This window comes from Pelophylax lessonae, assembly GCF_965119305.1.
Source record: "Pelophylax lessonae genome assembly, chromosome: 9".
Classification (NCBI taxonomy): domain Eukaryota; kingdom Metazoa; phylum Chordata; class Amphibia; order Anura; family Ranidae; genus Pelophylax; species Pelophylax lessonae.
This window is the reverse complement of record NC_138776.1, coordinates 85,194,733-85,213,676: the sequence shown is the minus strand read 5'-3', so window position 1 is coordinate 85,213,676 and position 18,944 is coordinate 85,194,733. Positions and strand designations below refer to the sequence as shown.

The window sequence follows — 18,944 nt, the reverse complement described above, 5'->3', positions numbered from 1 at the left end:
GCTCATTCAAGCACACGTGTCTTAGGGGGTTCCAGCCCCCACCCCCTCCCAAAACTTAAAGTACAAATACTGTCGTCACCCCAGCTGATTCTTCAATTGGCTCTTGGGTGCTAGCACTGCTATCTTGGCTAAGGGAAGCCATCAGTGAAGTCTGTGTGGCTTCACAGCTGGTTTCCCGCTGCACATGTGTGAATCGCACAGTGCTTTGTGAATGGGGCTGGCTGCAGGGTAAAGGAGGGGGGCTGAACTTCTGGCTCACTTCACCATGGCGACTGAGCTGGAAGTGGGAGCGGGGACCTGTCAAATAGGTGCCTAATGTGGCAGCGGAGGGGGGGAGGAGGCAAACAAGCGGAGCTTCCCCTTTTGCAGTGCAATACTGTGTCTGCTCTTACAAGAGGTGAGGCTCCTTGTTGGATGTGGCCTGCCCAATGTCTTTTCTGTACACCTGATATCACAGGCACCCATCCTGTTTTGTTTCAATATTTTCTATTAAAGGTTTTCTTAAAATTAAAAGAATCAAGAGATTCCAGCATTAGTTTTGAACAATACACAATATCCACGAGCACCCATCCTTTTTTTTACAATGTGCCAGGAGAACAAAGCATTGTGCAGACTGTACAGTGCCTCTGGAGCTGCAATGCATTTAGGAAAGTACAAAAGCTTTATCTGGATGCCTGGCCTTGGGCACTATTAGTCTATTAAAAGACTGCCAGGTCAAAATGAGCTGGTCCGTATCTGGCTTCAAACATCGAATGATCGTACTTAAAAGAGGCTTATTTGACTGAGCATTTTATGTATTGTTACCCAATTTGTGTTTCCAGGTACAACACCCCAGAGAAAGGAATACAATTACCCGTCTGTGCTCATAAAGACTGCACCCAGGCAGGTTCTACTGGAGCAGCACAGAAAAAAACAAGAGGAGATTCAGACGGCAATCACCAGTGTGCTGTCCATAGCAGAGGAGCCTGTGGATCAGGTGAGTAGCTACGGAACTGCTAAGGATCTGTTGAACGCTGATATCAATAACAAACTTAAGCTTATCAGTCTATTGACTATATTAAACATCTAGATGGGGATATTTGTCCACCTTGTCCAACGACTACTATATCCTTGGTAATAGTACCAAGGAGTACTATTGCATATCCCTAATGTTTTATTGATGTAACTGGGTTATGACTGAGTTAACCAGCTCATTATATCGAAACTTTAGATGGGGTCTAATATTTACGTGTTGCGTTTTTTATCTAAATGGCTCGATCTTTTAATAAGCTTTGTGTAGATTTTAATTTTTAGCTACTAGGTTTTGTGGTGACCTCTCATTATCCTCAAAAGTTCAGTTTTGCTTTTTATAATTAACCATAAGTTGGATCAGGACTTGACAAATTTGCTTTTGATCTACAAGCCAGCTGAAAAAGTTAGGAGCCAGGTTTTTTTTTTTTTTATAACAAAGCTTTATTTTTTGTTCAGAGTATAAAATGCAGAATAAAAGGAAAGCTATAAATTAAACTTACCCTGCCAGTCCCATTAGGCAGGCAAATATAAGTACTTTATGGCTTTTATTTTATTTAAAACTCCAACATTTCCTTCAGTTACAATGCTACTGAATGAGACTGCTTTCTCACTAGGTAATTTCAAGGGATGTCCCATGCTGATACCGCAAAGGAGACGCACAATTGCAGTTAAAAACACACTAAAGTTAATTTTAGGGCACAAAAACGCCATCAATTATTCAATGTTTTGGTGTAATATTAAAGATGAGTTTATACCGAGTACATAGATACCCAACATGTCCAACCTTAAATTTGTGTGTGCTTGTGAAATGGCGACAAACTTTAGTACCCTATAATTTCTATAGGTGATGCTTTAAAAGCCCCCTATAGGTCATCTGTTTAGCATTACGGCAGAGGTCTAGTGCTAGAAATATTGCTCTCATTCCGGCGTGCGCAGTAATATAACTTGTATTGCAATCAACATTTTCATAACTACTGGGTTATATTGCCTCCTCCAGGAGTAGGACTAATCAGAACCAAAAAAACCTGGCTATGCCCATGGGCCATACTCAGCTTGGTAGTTAACCCCCCCCCCCCCCCCGCTCTAGTTAATCAGTTTTTAATTTGTCTAGTCAGGAGTACGGTCCAAGGTTCCCAACTGCGATTTCTGGTCCTAGAAATGTTTTTTCTCCTTCCTTACACCTTTTTGATTTTTCTCTTGGGAGATCTACAATCAACTGTTGGGCTGGGCGACGGGCTGGATAATCTAGATCCAGTGATTTCCCCTCCCCGCCAGCCCAGCCAGCGAACACATGCAGACCACAGCTATGCTAGCCTCACAGACAGAGGCTTGCCCGCGAGATAAACGTCTCGCAGGGTTGTATACGACCAGGCTTGGGTCTGTGTCCTAGAGTTCCCTTGGCCGACAGCTCTCCTACTTCGGTGGCGAAGATTCTGTGGGGATCCTTTAGTGGTGCCAAAAGATCGTTTTTGTACTGCAAGGTCTTCCTTACCTTATGGAGCCTCAGGGTCACATCTCCCCCACTGACCCCCCTCATGGAGGTGGCAGGTCCCTTGGAACCCCAGCCTCCCATGGTTGCACTGACGGTGGTCCTTAGTGTCCCGGGTGGAAGTGGCGTGTGGGCAAGGACCCAGGAGGAAGTGTCCTCCACCTTTTCCTTCTCAGTCTGTCTCATCTGATTCTGAGCCTGATGCTGCCGTGAACGCGGCCCATCCAGGGGGACTTAATATCACACCCCCAGATCCATCGATAGTGAGGGTGATTCCTCCATTGTCGCAGCAGCAAATTAAAAAAGACTGGTAGATGCACTTATCATGGCCATGGACGTGGCGGTGTCGTTTGGTACGCATAAATCATCACGCACTCCAAAGGAGTTTCCTTTATGTGGCTTTTTTGTGACAGATTTTGCTGTAAGGAATGGGGTAGCAACCAAAATTACCCTTTGTTCCCAAACGCTTTGCTGTACGTTACCTTTTTGAGGAGTCCCTTTTATAAAAGTGGATAAGTTCACCAGTGGTGGACCCCCCTGTTTCCAGGTTGAATAAAGCAACCATCATCCCAGTGCAGGAATCCCTGCCCTTTAAGCACCCGGCTGACAGGAAAGCAGAGGCTGTGGCATGCAACATGTTTACTATGGCTGGTTGGACATTGCCGCCAGTCTTTGCCTCAGCCCTGGTGTCTCAGACCCTAACTGAATGGGCCAAGCTTTTGCGCCAGGGCCTGGGGGGGGGGGGGGGGTGAGTAGGTCCCTGCTGCTTATGTTAATTTAGCGAACCAGTTGGTCCGAGGGCTGCAGTTTGTGATGCAGCTTTGGATACAGCTTCTGTGCTTTCTAGACTTTGTTTCAGCTGTGGTGATTAGGTGCATGCTGTGGCTAACAATTGGTCCGCAGACCAAGCCTCTAAGAAAGCTCTCCTTGATCTGCCCTGTCAAGGCGATCGCCTGTTTGGGGCTACCCTGGATTACATCATAAAGGGTATATTCCTAGACTATGGCTTCCTGCCATAGTCTAGGAAAGGGAAGGAGCCTTGTTGCAGACAGGGGCCCTCCTTCTTAGCCCATAGAAAATTCTTTCATGCTTCTGGGACGTAGAAAAAGGGTAATGGATCTCTCAAATCTACCCCGGGAGGTTCCAAGCATCCTTGTTCTGGTAAGCCTGGAGCTAGCTTCTCCATGCTCGCAGATAAGACCCCTTCAGCATGAAGGTCTGCCCTCACCCATTATTAGGGTTGGGAGCATCTTTGCTGTTTTCCAGACTCATGGACCTCCTTCATGAGCGTCAAGGGGATCCACTAAATTATTATTTTGGGGATATCCAGAAAGGGGGACAAAGCTTGTCCTTTTCAGGTTTTTAGGTCCTGCGTCTCCTTGTGTGGATTTAATTCCTGCAAAGGTTCAACTGATGTCCGAACTGCCTAAGCCCCCCCTTATCCCGGTCCAGGGAATTGATTAACCTAGCTCTGATTCTAATTCTGACCAGAGTGGTCCTTCCTCTGGCCAAGTTTCAATAACCACAGGCTGTGATTCACCGGCTGCTATCACACAGTTCTCTCTCCCATTTGACATACAAGTTCTGAGTCTGGTTGTATCCACCTTCAAGACAGTTCTGTTTGCAGCTATTTTAGCAGGTTCGGCTCCACAGGAGGATACCAAGGTTCGCAGCGAGATCACGGGTTCCTCTGGCAGACGCTGCAGGCGTAAAAAAAAACCAAGGTAAGGCCAGTATTATCCTCAGCTCAGGCTTCCACAATTTCTGCGAGGAATCAATGGCAAGGATCTTCCAATCAGTCTGGTGGCCATAAACATCCCTTGGGGGCTTCCTCTCAGAGAAGACCAGTTGTCCCAAGGGCTGATCTACCATTCTGCTTTAGTCACTGGTTTTAATGGCTTAGCTATTAAAAGCCAGGTACTGAGGGATAGAGGTCTGTCTCAATCAGTGATCCCTACTATGGTGAAGGCGAGGAAGTCTTCTTCCAGCAAGATATACCATTGTAAGTGGAAAGCGCACGTGTCTTGGTGTGAGTCGATTGGCGCTCATCCTCGATCCTGTTCTGTGGCTCGGATCTTATCCTTTCTTTAACAGGGCATTGATCAAAAGTTGGCCTTGAGTACCATCAAGGGCCAGGTGTCTGCCCTGGCAATCTTCTTTCAGCGACCCCCCCCCCCCCAGGCACGCACTCTTTAGTTCGTACCTTCATTCAGGGGGTTCGACATGTGGCTCCACCTGTACGATCTCTTTTGCCACCATGGGATTTAAATTTATAACTTTCGGTTCTCCATAAACCTCCATTTGAGAATATTCTGGAGATTCCCTTGCCTACGTTATCCCAGAAGGTGACCTTCTTGGTGGCTATTACCTCGGCCCGCAGGGTATCAGAATTGGCAGCATTATCCCGTTGCAGTCCTTATTTAGTGGTCCATAGGGATAAAGTGGTTCTTCGTCCCTGTCCATCAATCTTGCCCAAAGTTGTCTCTGACTTCCATTTGAATGAGGACATTGTGTTGTTGCCTTCCTTGTGTCTCAAACTGGTTCATCCCAAGGAATTTGCTTTGCATACCTTGGATGTGGGCCGTGTGATTTGGGTGTATCTGGCAGTCCTTTCGGAGGGCAGCCCCGCTTTTTGTGGTTATGGACGGACCAAGAAAAGGGCTGGCTGCTTCTTCGGCTACCATCTCCAGATGGATCAGACAGACGGTGTCTCAGGCCTATTCCATTAAAGGTCAGGTTCCACCTTTCCCTGTCACAGCGCATTCTACTCGGGCGCTGAGTGCTTCTTGGGCCTTCAGTCATCAGGTATCAATATCGCAAGTTTGCACGGAGGCCATTTGGTCGTCCGTGCATACTTTTACAAAATCCTAGTAGGTGGATGCTTCTTTTGGCCGTACAGTTTTGCAGGCTGCTGTTTAGGAGGGGCTGTTCCCTCTTGAGGAGTGTTTTTCTTTAAACTTTTATTTTTCAGACAGGGCTCCTGTTACCCGGTTAAGGCTCCCGTGTCCTGATAAAGGGCTCTTATGTTTAGCCTTGGGTTATTTTCCCACTCCTCATTTTCATTTTGGCAGGGCTTTTGGACATCCCACGAGTTATGATTTATGGAGTGCTGTGTCCGCAGATGAACAAAGGAGAAAATGGGATTTTTTTACTTACCGTAAAATCCAGTTCATCGACGGACACAGCGCCCACCCCTTTGTGGAGTTCTGATACTTCTAATACTGCTTCCTACTAAACTGATTACCTAGTGCAGAGAGGGGGGTAATATACCAAGCTGAGGACAGCCCATGGGCTTAGTTAACCCAGTATGTCTGATTTATGGAGACCTGTGTTCTTTGAACTCAGAGAACTGGGTTTTATGGTAAGTATAAAAATCTTATTTTTTTTTTTTCATCATATAGGGGACAAAGTGGTGACAGGTTCTTTTTACTGAGAGACATGCAGGGTCTAAAGACCCTGTATGTCTCCCCCGTGCTCCACTGAATGTAGTGCAGTGCAGATCGCACTGTATTACATTCTTTGCTGGCTGGGGAAACTGTTGACTGGGACCCGGAAATTACCTCATACACGTAGTTTCCGGGTCAGGAGAGCAGACATGTCCGCTCTCCTTCTCCCCTGCGATGCCCACTATGCCAAGCTTGCAGATGGGCAAGCGGTGCCCAGGATACATAGTGGGGGGCACTTTACCCGCGTGTGCGGAAGCAGTTGGGCGGCAGGAGAGCCATCTGAATGCTTCTACCTGACAAGCTCCTGGATGCACTAAATGTAAAAAAAAACTACCTGCCTGGAACTGCATGTCCCGGATGTTGGGCGATACGAATTGTGCATCCCTGCAACAGTAAATGGGCTGACAAAAGCCCAGGTGCCGTGATGCAATTTTAGTCGCCATGGGGAACTGACACTTGGGATTTGTCGCGCTCTGTGTTTGATTTTACAAAGAAATATGCAGAATGGGTAATGCAATGCACAAGTCATCGTAGAGTTACATTGAGGCCTTAATTCAGGCAAAAATACATGTCCAAGTCAAGAACCGGGATAGACTGGAAAATGTAAAACATAACTTGTGTTATATATTCTTAAAACCGAGTGCCATCCAGCAGCTCCAGCTCAGGGAGTGCTCGGCAACAACTGGAAATTCCCAGGTCCATGACACCAGCCATAGGATCCTATGGCCTAGTGGTTGTCGATGCACTCTCTTCTCCCCTGCAGCAGCTGCTCAATGACACATGGGAGCCAGAGTTGTGGGATCACAGGATTAAACCAAACAGATTAAGAACAGGTAAGTATACACACACACTTTTGTTTTTTTTTTTCCCTGCAGTTTGGGCAGTAATGGTGCAGGAACATTTTTTTTTTTTTTTTGTAATTGTTATACCTAGGCCTTTCTTCCATTTTACCTAAAGTGCATCTGTATAGGAGTATTTTACTAATATTAAGCTTTGTCCTATGATTTGATTTTCCAAATGTATTATTTTTTTTTGATCAGGATTCCCTGGAAGAAGAGCCAGTGACTGTTAATGACAGCATTATAAGTGAGAAATCCACAGTGGATGTCAATATTCTCTGCCAAGAAAATGGTGGTGTCCCATTTTTCCAGGTAAAAATAATACTTAATTTTTAGCAGCATTTGAAAATCTGCCTAGACAAAGGATTTCAAGCATTGATTGGCGCTAGGTTTATATCTTCAAGGAATTTACTGGAAAATTTTGTAGTGTAAGTGGGCTGAAAATTCAACAGTTGCACTCTCTCCACTAAATATTTGCTGTAGTGGAACACAGCGAAACTTGTATTAAAGCAAATTAAATTTGGCCTGTCACTTAACCTTAAACGGATCCCATCTCGTCGCCTCTACTTTTCAGCTAAGGCTCATATCCAACACTGAAAACTGCCATTGTCTGATTACTGCAATTTTTTTTATTCTAGGGTATTCCTCTAGTGCACATATGTCAAGCACAAGGCCTGTGGGCTGAATGCAGCCTGCCAGCCATTTCATGTGGCCCTCACACCTCTCCTCCAGCTGCAGCACCCCCTTATCCCTACCCCCACCTTTTCTCTACAGTTGGTAGCAGAGAGGATTGAACTCCTCCACCAGATCCAAAGCACAACCTCCCCCCCCCCCCCCCCCCCCCCGTCTCCTCCTCCCCTGGTCTCAGCATTCATCAGACTCTGGAAAGCAATTCCAGCCCTCCTCTGGTACTCCTCCAGTTTTCTGATTTTGCAGCTCTGCCCTCATTTTCTTCCCAGCAGCAGCAAAAATTAAGGGGGAGCACTGTGATGTAATGGAGGGTGGGGAATGATGATGGGGGGGGGGGTGGCTCCTGACGTCTGATGTAAGACGGGGTGGGTGTTATGGACACCCAGTCTTACAGATGCAACTGACCGTTTTGAGGGCAACTGTAATGCTGATGCGGCCCGTGATTAAATTCAGTTTGACTCTTTTGCTCTAGTGTCACAAACAGATGTGCCAGCCCAAAATAAACCCTGTCCCCTTCCCCCTGCCAAGGTTAGAAGTATCTTCCCTAACATTTGTTGCAATTACCAGTAAAGAGTTTGTGACACTTTAAAAAAAAAAAAAAAAATTTCAATAAATTGGTCTCTGCCAGTCCTGATTCCTGAGACATGTGTTCATGCTGGTGTATATGGGTGGCAAGGATGATTTAATGAGACCTGGAAAAACAGAAAACTGCAGATGGTCTCTAATTCCCAATTATTTATACCAGCTGATAGTTTCCTGTATGTAAAAGCTGCTCGTAGACCCTAAAATGACATCAAGCCGTTTTGGCTAACTATCATTGGATCAGGCAACCGTTTTTATATCTGTGGAGTGTCTGGCAGGGTTTTTTTTTTTTTTTTTTAATTATTCCAGCCAAGAGTTGAGTGTTGATGTTAAAGTGACACCAAACTATATCATTAATCTCCAACAAATAATCTAAAAACATTTACTACTTGATAGCCCTGTAATTATTTTTTTAATTAAATTGCGGAAATTGCTTCTTATTGTTTTTTCTGCCTCCTTGTAATGTCCTCCATGATCTCCCAAACCTCTTTTGTCTCACGAATTCCTTTGTTTGGAATGAGCAGTGCATGTTGGCTGTGATCATGTGAACTGTTCCATGCATGTTACAAATCCCATCCATCTTGGGAGAGAGCATGGCTACATTCAATGGGACCACCATGGAGAGTGAAGCTTGCCATCTTCTAACACAGCCTTTCATAACCTTTTCTACACAGAGAAACCCTTGAAATATCTTTCTGGCCATGGGGAACCCCTGCTAAAAATGACTATCTACAACTCGTGGTACATTAGTGATGGTCAGTGGGAATAATGCTCCTTACACTGTTCCCACAATTGGGAAGAATTTTCCCCTTACAGATAGTTTAAAAATACCAATAGTGTCAGTAAGAAATTATCTGAGAGGCAGAAATTGCTTATGGAACCCCTAGCAATCTATGAAGGATCTTTAGGGCTCCATGGATACCCTGGTTGAGAAACCTTGCTCTGACAATGTTGGATCACAACAGCAAAAAAAGAATTTAAAGGAGGTTGAGAGCAATAGGAGCTTAATGTCGCTTTAAAAGTTTTTTTCCTGTTTGATATCACAACATTGTAGAACACCCATCACTCCAGTTTTTTTTTAAGTACTGTAATATTGAGCTTGATAAACAAGATGCTTGCCTGGCACAGCTAATGGTCCTGGGATGTATGGAGTGTATAAATTGATCACACATTTGCCTAGGTTTTGTTTTCCACAATAACTGTCTAGTAGACTAACAGCACAGAAGCAAATTGCATGTACAGTGCCTTGTGAAAGTATTCGGCCCCCTTGAACTTTGCGACCTTTTGACACATTTCAGGCTTCAAACATAAAGCTATAAAACTGTAACTATTTTTGTGAAGAATCAACAACAATTGGGACACAATCATGAAGTGGAACAAAATTTATTGGATATTTCAAACTTTTTTTATCAAATAAAAAATTGAAAAATTGGGCATGCAAAATTATTCAGCCCCCTTAAGTTAATACTTTGTAGCGCCACCTTTTGCTGCGATTACAGTTCTAAGTCGCTTGGGGTATGTATCAGTTTTACACATCGAGAGACTGAAATTTTTGCCCATTCCTCCTTGCAAAACAGCTCGAGCTCAGTGAGGTTGGATGGAGAGCGTTTGTGAACAGCAGTTTTCAGTTCTTTCCACAGATTCTCGATTGGATTCATGTCTGGACTTTGACTTGGCCATTCTAACACCTGGATATGTTTATTTGTGAACCATTCCATTGTAGATTTTGCTTTATGTTTTGGATCATTGTCTTGTTGGAAGACAAATCTCCGTCCCAGTCTCAGGTCTTTTGCAGACTCCATCAGGTTTTCTTCCAGAATGGTCCTGTATTTGGCTCCATCCATCTTCCCATCAATTTTAACCATCTTCCCTGTCCCTGCTGAAGAAAAGCAAGCCCAAACCATGATGCTGCCACCACCATGTTTGACAGTGGGGGTGGTGTGTTCAGGGTGATGAGCTGTGTTGCTTTTACGCCAAACATAACGTTTTGCATTATTGCCAAAAAGTTTGATTTTGGTTTCATCTGACCAGAGCACCTTCTTCCACATGTTTGGTGTGTCTCCCAGGTGGCTTGTGGCAAACTTTAAACGACACTTTTTATGGATATCTTTAAGAAATGGCTTTCTTCTTGCCACTCTTCCATAAAGGCCAGATTTGTGCAGTATACGACTGATTGTTGTCCTATGGACAGAGTCTCCCACCTCAGCTGTAGATCTCTGCAGTTCATCCAGAGTGATCATGGGCCTCTTGGCTGCATCTCTGATCAGTCTTCTCCTTGTATGAGCTGAAAGTTTAGAGGGACGGCCAGGTCTTCATAGATTTGCAGTGGTCTGATACTCCTTCCATTTCAATATTATCGCTTGCACAGTGCTCCTTGGGATGTTTAAAGCTTGGGAAATCTTTTTGTATCCAAATCCGGTTTTAAACTTCTCCACAACAGTATCTCGGACCTGCCTGGTGTGTTCCTTGTTCTTCATGATGCTCTCTGCGCTTTAATCGGACCTCTGAGACTATCACAGTGCAGGTGCATTTATACGGAGACTTGATTACACACAGGTGGATTCTATTTATCATCATTAGTCATTTAGGTCAACATTGGATCATTCAGAGATCCTCACTGAACTTCTGAAGAGTTTGCTGCACTGAAAGTAAAGGGGCTGAATAATTTTGCACGCCCAATTTTTCAGTTTTTTATTTGTTAACAAAGTTTGAAATATTGAATAAATTTTGTTCCACTTAATGATTGTGTCCCACTTGTTGATTCTTCACAATAAATTACAGTTTTATATCTTTATGTTTGAAGCCTGAAATGTGGCAAAAGGTTGCAACGTTCAAGGGGGCCCGAATACTTTCGCAAGGCACTGTATGATTGGGAATATTGGACTGTATGGACTGTTAACACCTTCAGTGTCTGGGACTGGTGTAGAAGGTTCAGTACTGTAAAGTGCTATAGAATATGTAGGTGCTTTTGAGTAAAAATAAAAAGCTGACCTTTTTCATTTTTTTTTTTTTTTTTTTTTTTCTTCTCACTTTGCAAATTAGCAAAAGAAAGGACTCAGGAAAGAAAAAGAGAATAAAGCAAATGGGAGCATTTTGGAAAGAACCAAAGTGTCAGAAGATGGAGAATCCGTTCTCCCGAGATCCAAACTTCCCCTGAGGATCCAGAACTGAGAAATGGGACTTTCTGTGTAAATAGTGTACGCCTTTCCTCGTGGAAAATATTTTATATATATTTCAGTCTTTGTAGTTTCATACGCGGGTATTTTAGACTATGTTTGTTTATATAACTGTCTTTTTTATATGTTTTAACATTAAACCTACAAGCTCATTCACTTTTTGGCAGCTCAAACAGTTCAGCAATAAATAATTGTATTCTTAATAAGTAAATAGTCTTGCCTTTTATCAGGTGTACCATTTGCTGTCTACATTTTTGTATGTTTAAAAGCAAACTCAACCTTTTAGACCATGTTTCATGTTATCCTTTATTTAGGATGCAGCATGAAACATGATCAGCATGTAGTAAGACCAAATCTCCTGCGCTCGAGTAGAATCTTGATGGAGTAAAAAGAGGTGCACTACAAACTCAGATGTGGAAAGAGCTATCGGTCTTGCTATGTGTCTGGATACACATGATCAGCATGCACAGCCCTGTAATTCATTTTTTAGGAATGTGCTTTTTATTTATTCTGCTTCCTTGTAATGTCCTCCATGATCTCCAAACCTCTTCTTCTTCCTTTTTTTTTTTTCTTTTTTCCCCGAATTCCTTTGTTTGTAATGAGTAGTGCATGTTGGCTGTGATCCTGTGAACTGCTCCATGCACGCTACAAATCCCATGGTCTAAAGTCTTACAATACTGCATGTGTTTCTATTTTTGGTCCGACCTCACTGGCGCCTTTCAGATTTCAAATCAGGGAGGCTCTGCCCCCACAGCCACGTCATTCATTCTCCGGAACCCCCTTAATGAGGAAAAACTACAAATCACATCTGCCACCGCAACAGAGGGACTGTAGTTTTCAATGGAGCACAAGTATAATGTTCCTGCACTTGTAGTCCATTTTATGCTTTGTAGCTGAGCTGGAGTAAAAGTATTACACCTGTGGTCAACTGATTGCAGTTGCAATGCTTTTCAGGCTCAAATGCATAAAGAAATTACATTTTTGCTTTGTGCAAAATGGGTACATTATTTTTTTTGCTTAAGGTGGAATTGTCCTTTTTAAATGTGGCACCAACTCCCTTTTTCAGCACGTACAATGTGTTTTTATTTTTGTTTTTTTTATTTTGCACAAGGCTAAAAAGGGAAATGATCACTTTTGAATTTTTAGAACTGCATCTTAAATGCACTGTAAACCCCATAGGGGCATTTACGGTGCGCTTGTGGTGCATTTCAATAGCAGTAAATGAGAGAATTGGGGGGGGGGGGCTAATTTCCTCCGCATTTGAGCATCATAATGGACCAGTGCCACAAATGGTTAAAAGGAACCTTCCTTCTCTGCTCCAACTGTGCATGTAACGAATAAAACTAAAACAAAACACATCTAAATTGTGCTCTCCGTTTTTATTTATGAATCACGTACACAGTGCTTCAATAATACAATTACAGGACACCGCATAAGCAAGCAGCTTTAAGAGATTAATCTCCATCCAGCTTGGTGTGATACTCATCCATACTATGTAATGAAGCCGTCTGCCCCTGTCTGCAGAGATCGTCAGCCGGAGGTAGAGCAGCCTTTTTTAACCAGGGTGCCTTGGCTAAAAATTGTATACAAACTGTTGGGTGGTTGAAACCTGCCTTTTAGTTACATTAAGCCACAGGTTTTCATTGTGCTCCATTACAACCTTCTAACTGCCAACTTCCTAATGGCAATGGCAGCTTTGGAGTCTCATTGGCCAAGTGATGGAGAAAAACTGAGGGAGAAGCCAAACATTGGAATACTAGTCAGTACCAATTTGCAAAAATGTTTTTGCTTTGTAAAAATAAATCACCTTTAATGCTGAGTGTCCTACGTGTATTGATGTTGCTGCATTATGTAAAATGCTCAGAATCGCTTTTACATTTTAGAATGGGACGCCTCAAGACTGTCCATTTATTTATTTTTTCTTTTTCCATTTTCTCATTATTATTGCCCTAGCTGCGTAAAAAATGTGCACACAGATCGGTCTAGTAGAGGCATGGACATAGTCGGATCCTATACTCTAAATAGCCAAGGCTGGATTTGGCCTAAGAATACATCCTGTGACGCTTCAAATGAGTTTAAAGGTTGCTGCCCAAAAACTGCGCAAGTGGAGACACGACTATAGCATATGGAGCAGTGTTCCCACGTTGCCAAAGCCCCGCCAGCATTTATCAGAACCCGTTTCACTTTGATTCGCAAACTTTGCTATCAGATACGGAGTAAAATACCATCTCTGGTGTAGCTTCTAGGGCTGTTTCCCAGTGGTTGGAGCATTTGGTATATAAGACTGTCCATAATTTTAAAGGGTGCCTTGACTAAAAAAAAGGTTGAGAAACACTGAGCTAGAGGGTGCCAGTATCTGCAGAGATGGTCCGCTAGAGGGTGCCAGTATCTACAGAGATCGTCGGCTAGAGGTTGCCAGTGAGGCCCAGACTGGGACAAAAAATAGACCTGGGCATTTTAAACTGAACAGTCCATGACTTATTTACCGGGAGGCACGGAGGAGCATGGGGGGGTGGAAAGCATGAGGGGGGAAGAGGGAACAGGGGGGCTGCAAATCATAGGAGGGGTTGGAGAGCATGGGGGGCCATAGAGAGCACTGGGGGTGGCAGAGAGCACAGGGAGGGGGCTGGCGAGCTCTGATAGAGGGGAGGGAACAGGGGGTCTTAAGAGCCCTGAGAAAGGGGATGCAAACGGGGGGGCTGGAGAGAGCTAAGGGAGGTGAGGTGAGCAGGGGGGGGGGGGGCAGAGAGCACTGGGCTGGAGAGCAGTGGGGGGAGCCAGAGAGCATGGGGGGCTAAGAGCACAAGTAGGGCTTGAGAGCCCTAGGAGAGGGGAGGCGAAAGGGGGGCTGGACAGCACAATGGGGGGGGGGCAGAGAGCACTGTGGGCGGGAGAGTGCTGAGGGAGGGGGGGGCGGGAGTGCACAAAGCAAGGTCCATAAAGAAATGAATGAGTTTGTGGTGGAGGAACTGGGATGAATTAGAGTATAGACTGCAAGCCAGGCCTTCTCGTCCAACATCAGTGCCTGACCTCACTAATGCACTTCTGGAAGAATGGTCAAACATTCCCATAGACACACTCCTAAACCTTGTGGACAGCCTTCCCAGAAGAGTTGAAGCTGTTATAGCTGCAAGGGTGGGCCAACTCAATATTGAACTAAGACTGGGATGCCATTAAAGTTCATGTAAAGGCAGGCATCCCAATACTTTTGACAATATAGTGTATATACACTTTAACCACTTGCCGACCGCCCGCCACCTTTTTCCTGGGGCAGGGCGGCCCGGCTGTGTCCAGTCACGTAGTACTACATAACTGGATTGCATGTGGTTTCGGCGGGCTGCGGGAGGAGCAGCGGCGGCGATCGTCCGGAAAACCGAGAGGCGACCCGCCTGCTTATGTAAACAAAGCAGGCGGATCTTCTCTCAGACAGGCATGGAGAGATCAGCAGTTTCAGCTAAGTTGAAACTGCGATCTGTCTGTGCTTGTCACAGAACCGTACCCCCCCCCCCCCCCACAGTCAGTAGGCATACATTTAACCCCTTTGATCACCCCCAGTATTAACCCCTTCCCTGCCAGTGTCATTTATACAGAAACAGTGCATATTATTTAGCACTGATTACTGTATTAGTGTCACTGGTCCCCAAGAAGTGTCAAAAATGTCAGTTAGGGGTCCAATCTGTCCGCCGCAGTCCCGCTAAAAATCGCAGATCGCCGCCATTGCTAATAAAAAAATAAATGGTCCACAAATCTATCCCGTAGTTTGTAAACGCTATAACTTTCTCTATCGCTCATTGACAGACGTAGTCTTCTTGATTCTCAAGAGCTGGGTTATGTTGTCTCCGCAGGAGTAGGACTAGGCAGAAAGACAAAACGTTCTGGCTCCACCTTAGGGGCAGTCCCTGAGGGTATATCCTCCCTCTCTCTGCTACAGGGAATCAGTTTTTTTCTGTCTAGTCAGGAGTAAGGACCTAAGTTCCTTGCTGGGATCTTTTGGTCCTGGCAAGACTTTTTTTCTTTAAGAAAGAGACATTTTTTAGGTAGTTTTCTCCAGTGTTTTTTTCCTGTGAGATCTTCAAGCAAAAATGCCGGACTGGGCGACACTTGTGGTCACCCCAGCCGGCCTACGAGCGCGCGCAGACCATGGCATTGCGCTTGGTCGGCCGCGACATATTCAAGTAAGTATGCGGGGCCGGGCGACGGGCTGGATGTTGAGATCCAGTGGTCACCCCGGTTTCTGCCTACGAGCGCGTGCAGACCAGAGCTCCGCGCTGGGTCGGCCGCGACGGAGTCCCAGTGAAGGGACTAACTTTGCGAGTTAAAGGTCTCGCTTGGACGCCAGGTACCAGAGAGTCGAGGCGTCCACAAACCCCCACCTCGGTGGAGAGGGTATTGTGAAGAGAGGGTGCCTGTCGGTTCGGTATGGTGAGTAAACGTTCCCTTTTTTCCTCATTATGAGGCAGTATATATTATGGGCCCCTCCATATATGGTCAGTATATATCTGATACTTACAAGTCCCCCTTGTAATACAGCATGTGTTTGTGGGAAGTGGACTTGGTTCAAGAGCTAACACTCTACCCAGCAGACTGTAACATTACAGCAGACATAGGAGGTATAATCCTACCTTATGTGCAGTGTATCTCTGTAGATCCATATGTCACCTCTCAGCAGAGTGCAGGTGGATGTGCTGGGAAGACGATATCGGCGGTCCGCCGCCATTTTGCCGTAGACTGAATGCATGTATGTCCTCAGGTCACGCCGGCCGCCATGTTTTTGGAGTCTTATGTCTCTTCTATGGGGGCGGCCATGTTTTGTGAGCCCAGCTACCTCGTGGAGGGCTGGGAACGCCGGAAGGCGTACACAGGGGGCGGAGCCACGCCTTCTGCCCGGGAAAAAGCAAACAGCTCCTTCCAGTCTGTGTAAGACAGACGCTGACTGCAGTTTGTTGGAAACTGCACTGCATCGGTTGGTGAGCCTTGGGGGTCCCTCTCTCTCTCTCTCTGGGATCGAGAAGCAGGTACTCTGAGGGGCGCTATTGCGCTAGGGGGAGACACACAAAAAAAAAAAAAAAAAAGGAAAAAGTTTTTTTGTTTTGCTGGCAAAGGTGTCCTGTATTAACATGGACCCTGCCACTCATGTATCTCCTCCGGATCCCCTCGAGGGGTCTGCGGGATCCTCCAGCACCCCATTGACAATTGAATCTTTGTCAGCTATTATGGAAACTTTTGTGTCCCGGGTGGAAGTGGCTTGTCAGGGACAGGGCGCAAGAAAGCGACCCCCGCCTAACCCCTTATTATCTGAAACCTCGGATTCAGACTCTGAGCCTATTTCTGCAGTTGCAGGTACTTCATCTGGTATTGGTGTCTCGGGTCCTGTCTCTTCAGACAGTGAGGAGGATGTTTCGGCATCCGCCATAGCCCGAGAGGAAGCGTTGGTAAACGCACTCATTGTATCTGTTCAAGAGACCTTAAGGTTACAGGGTATTCCATCAGAAATAGCTGAAACTGAGATCCCTTTTGGGACTAAAAAACGCATCAAAGTGGCGAAGGTTTTTCCATTGCCCAAATGTTTTGGCAATCCAATCGAAGAAGAATGGCGTCTGCCAAAACGCACTTTTAATATTTCTAAACGCATTGACAGGCGTTATCCGTTTGAGGAAACCCTTATTAAGAAATGGACAGAACCACCTGTGGTGGATTCACCTATTGCTAGATTGAATAAAGCCACGGTTATTCCTTTAGAAGACGCTCCGTCTTTTAAAGATCCAGTGGATCGCAAGATAGAAGCTATGTCTCGCACCATGTTTTCCTTGATTGGATCAGCTTTCAGACCAATAATTGCTATTGGTCTGGTTTCGCAGGCTGTAACTGAATGGACCAAGTGGTTACGCCGGGACTTAGAAGAAGTCCCTCAGGCGGTATCAGATTTGTTGGAACAAATGATACAGGGGTTACAGTTTGTATGTGATGCGGCGTTAGACGCCACTCCATTAATGGCGCGAGCATCAGTCTCAGCAGTGGTTCTCAGGCGTACACTGTGGCTAAAAGGTTGGTTAGCCGACCAAGGTTCCAAAAAAGCATTGGCTAATATCCCCTTTTCAGGAGAGCGTCTATTTGGAGCCAACTTAGATGAGATCATTAAGGATCTCACCGGTGGAAAAAGCACCTTTTTACCGCAAAATTTTAAAGGTAGAGGAACTCGTCAAAGACGAGGGCCTTCTTTTTCTGCTCACAAGAGGTTTTTTCGTCCAGCGGGTGAAAAAACTAAGTCCTCCAAAGCTCCTGCAGGAGGCGTCAGGGGTCGTTGGTCGGGCAAGCAAAAGCCCGCCCTCTCCAGACCTGAAGATAAACCATCCAAAGCCTGAAGGTGCGCCCCCACCCATAACTGGGGTGGGGGGACGTCTTCGCCGGTTCCCGGATCCATGGCTTTCCAGAATCCCGGACAAATGGGTTTGCGAAGTCATAAGGTCAGGGTACAAGATCGAGTTTCGATCTCTCCCACCGGCGCGATTCTTCCCTTCCAATATCCGACTATCCTCAGATCGTTTAGAAGATCTGCGGAGAGCAGTCATAGATCTACTACAACAAGGAGTGGTAGTCCACGTTCCTTGGACAGAACGGTTTCAAGGGTTTTATTCAAACCTGTTTACAATACCCAGGAAAGAGGGCAAAGTGCGTCCAATTCTGGACTTAAGAGCACTCAATTCTTTCGTCAACATAAGAAGATTCAGAATGGAGTCCATTCGCACGGTAGCAGCCTTCCTGCATCCAGGGGATGTCCTAGCGTCCATAGACATCAAGGACGCCTATCTTCACATTCCCATTTTCGCAGGACATCAGCGTTTTCTACGCTTTTCCGTAGAGGAGAACCACTATCAGTTTGTGGCGTTACCTTTCGGTCTCGCCACGGCTCCGCGGGTCTTCACAAAGGTGTTGGCCCCAATGTTGGCACTTCTGCGCCAAAGAGGTATATCGATTCTAGGTTACCTAGACGATCTTCTGCTTCATGCAGAGTCTCCTCAGACCTTGCTACAAAACATAGAAATTACTATGATTTCTTTACAGGAATTCGGGTGGCTGGTGAACCAGCAAAAGTCATTTCTGGTTCCCACCCAGAGGCTCGAATATCTGGGTCTAATTCTAGACACAGTCAGGACAAGAGTTTTCCTTCCGGTAGGGAAACTCCGAAAGATTCAATCAGCAGTCCAGTTGTTACTGTCCAACAGCTGGTCTTCCCTTCGGACTTGCATGAGGGTTCTGGGGTTGATGGTGGCTTCATTCGAAGCAGTCCCATTTGCCCAGTCCCATACCCGAATTCTTCAGCAAGAGATTCTTCTCAGATGGAATCGGAATCCGGAATCCCTGGACAATCAGATACGATTGAGCAAACAGACCAGAGAGTCTCTGGTTTGGTGGCTTCGGTCTCCAATGCTCAGCCAGGGAAAGTCATTTCTGCCAATATATTGGACGATAGTGACCACGGATGCCAGTCTATCCGGATGGGGAGGAATTCTCGGTCAGTTATCTGTCCAGGGACTTTGGTCCCCGGAAGAATCCAGGTTACCGATAAATGTATTGGAACTGAGAGCGATCAGACTCTGTCTGATTCACTGGACCGAGCAGCTCCAGGGCAGCCCGGTTCGGATCCAGTCGGACAATGCCACGGCCGTGGCTTATGTCAATCACCAGGGGGGCACCAAGAGTGTCCGAGCGG

At 45.6% G+C, this 18,944-nt stretch overlaps 1 protein-coding gene across 1 annotated transcript in view; it reads left to right on the top strand.

Annotated features, from left to right (window-relative positions):
• KIF11 (kinesin family member 11) overlaps positions 1 to 11,433 on the top strand; it is a 57,932-nt gene extending 46,499 nt beyond the window's left edge. Inside the window, exons 20-22 of the mRNA XM_082268448.1 lie at positions 822 to 976; positions 6,987 to 7,097; positions 11,100 to 11,433. Of these exons, the coding sequence (XP_082124574.1) occupies positions 822 to 976; positions 6,987 to 7,097; positions 11,100 to 11,228 (395 nt within the window). The 3' untranslated portion in view covers positions 11,229 to 11,433. The remainder of the gene's footprint in view (positions 1 to 821; positions 977 to 6,986; positions 7,098 to 11,099) is intronic.
• The last annotated feature ends 7,511 nt before the right edge of the window (positions 11,434 to 18,944 follow it).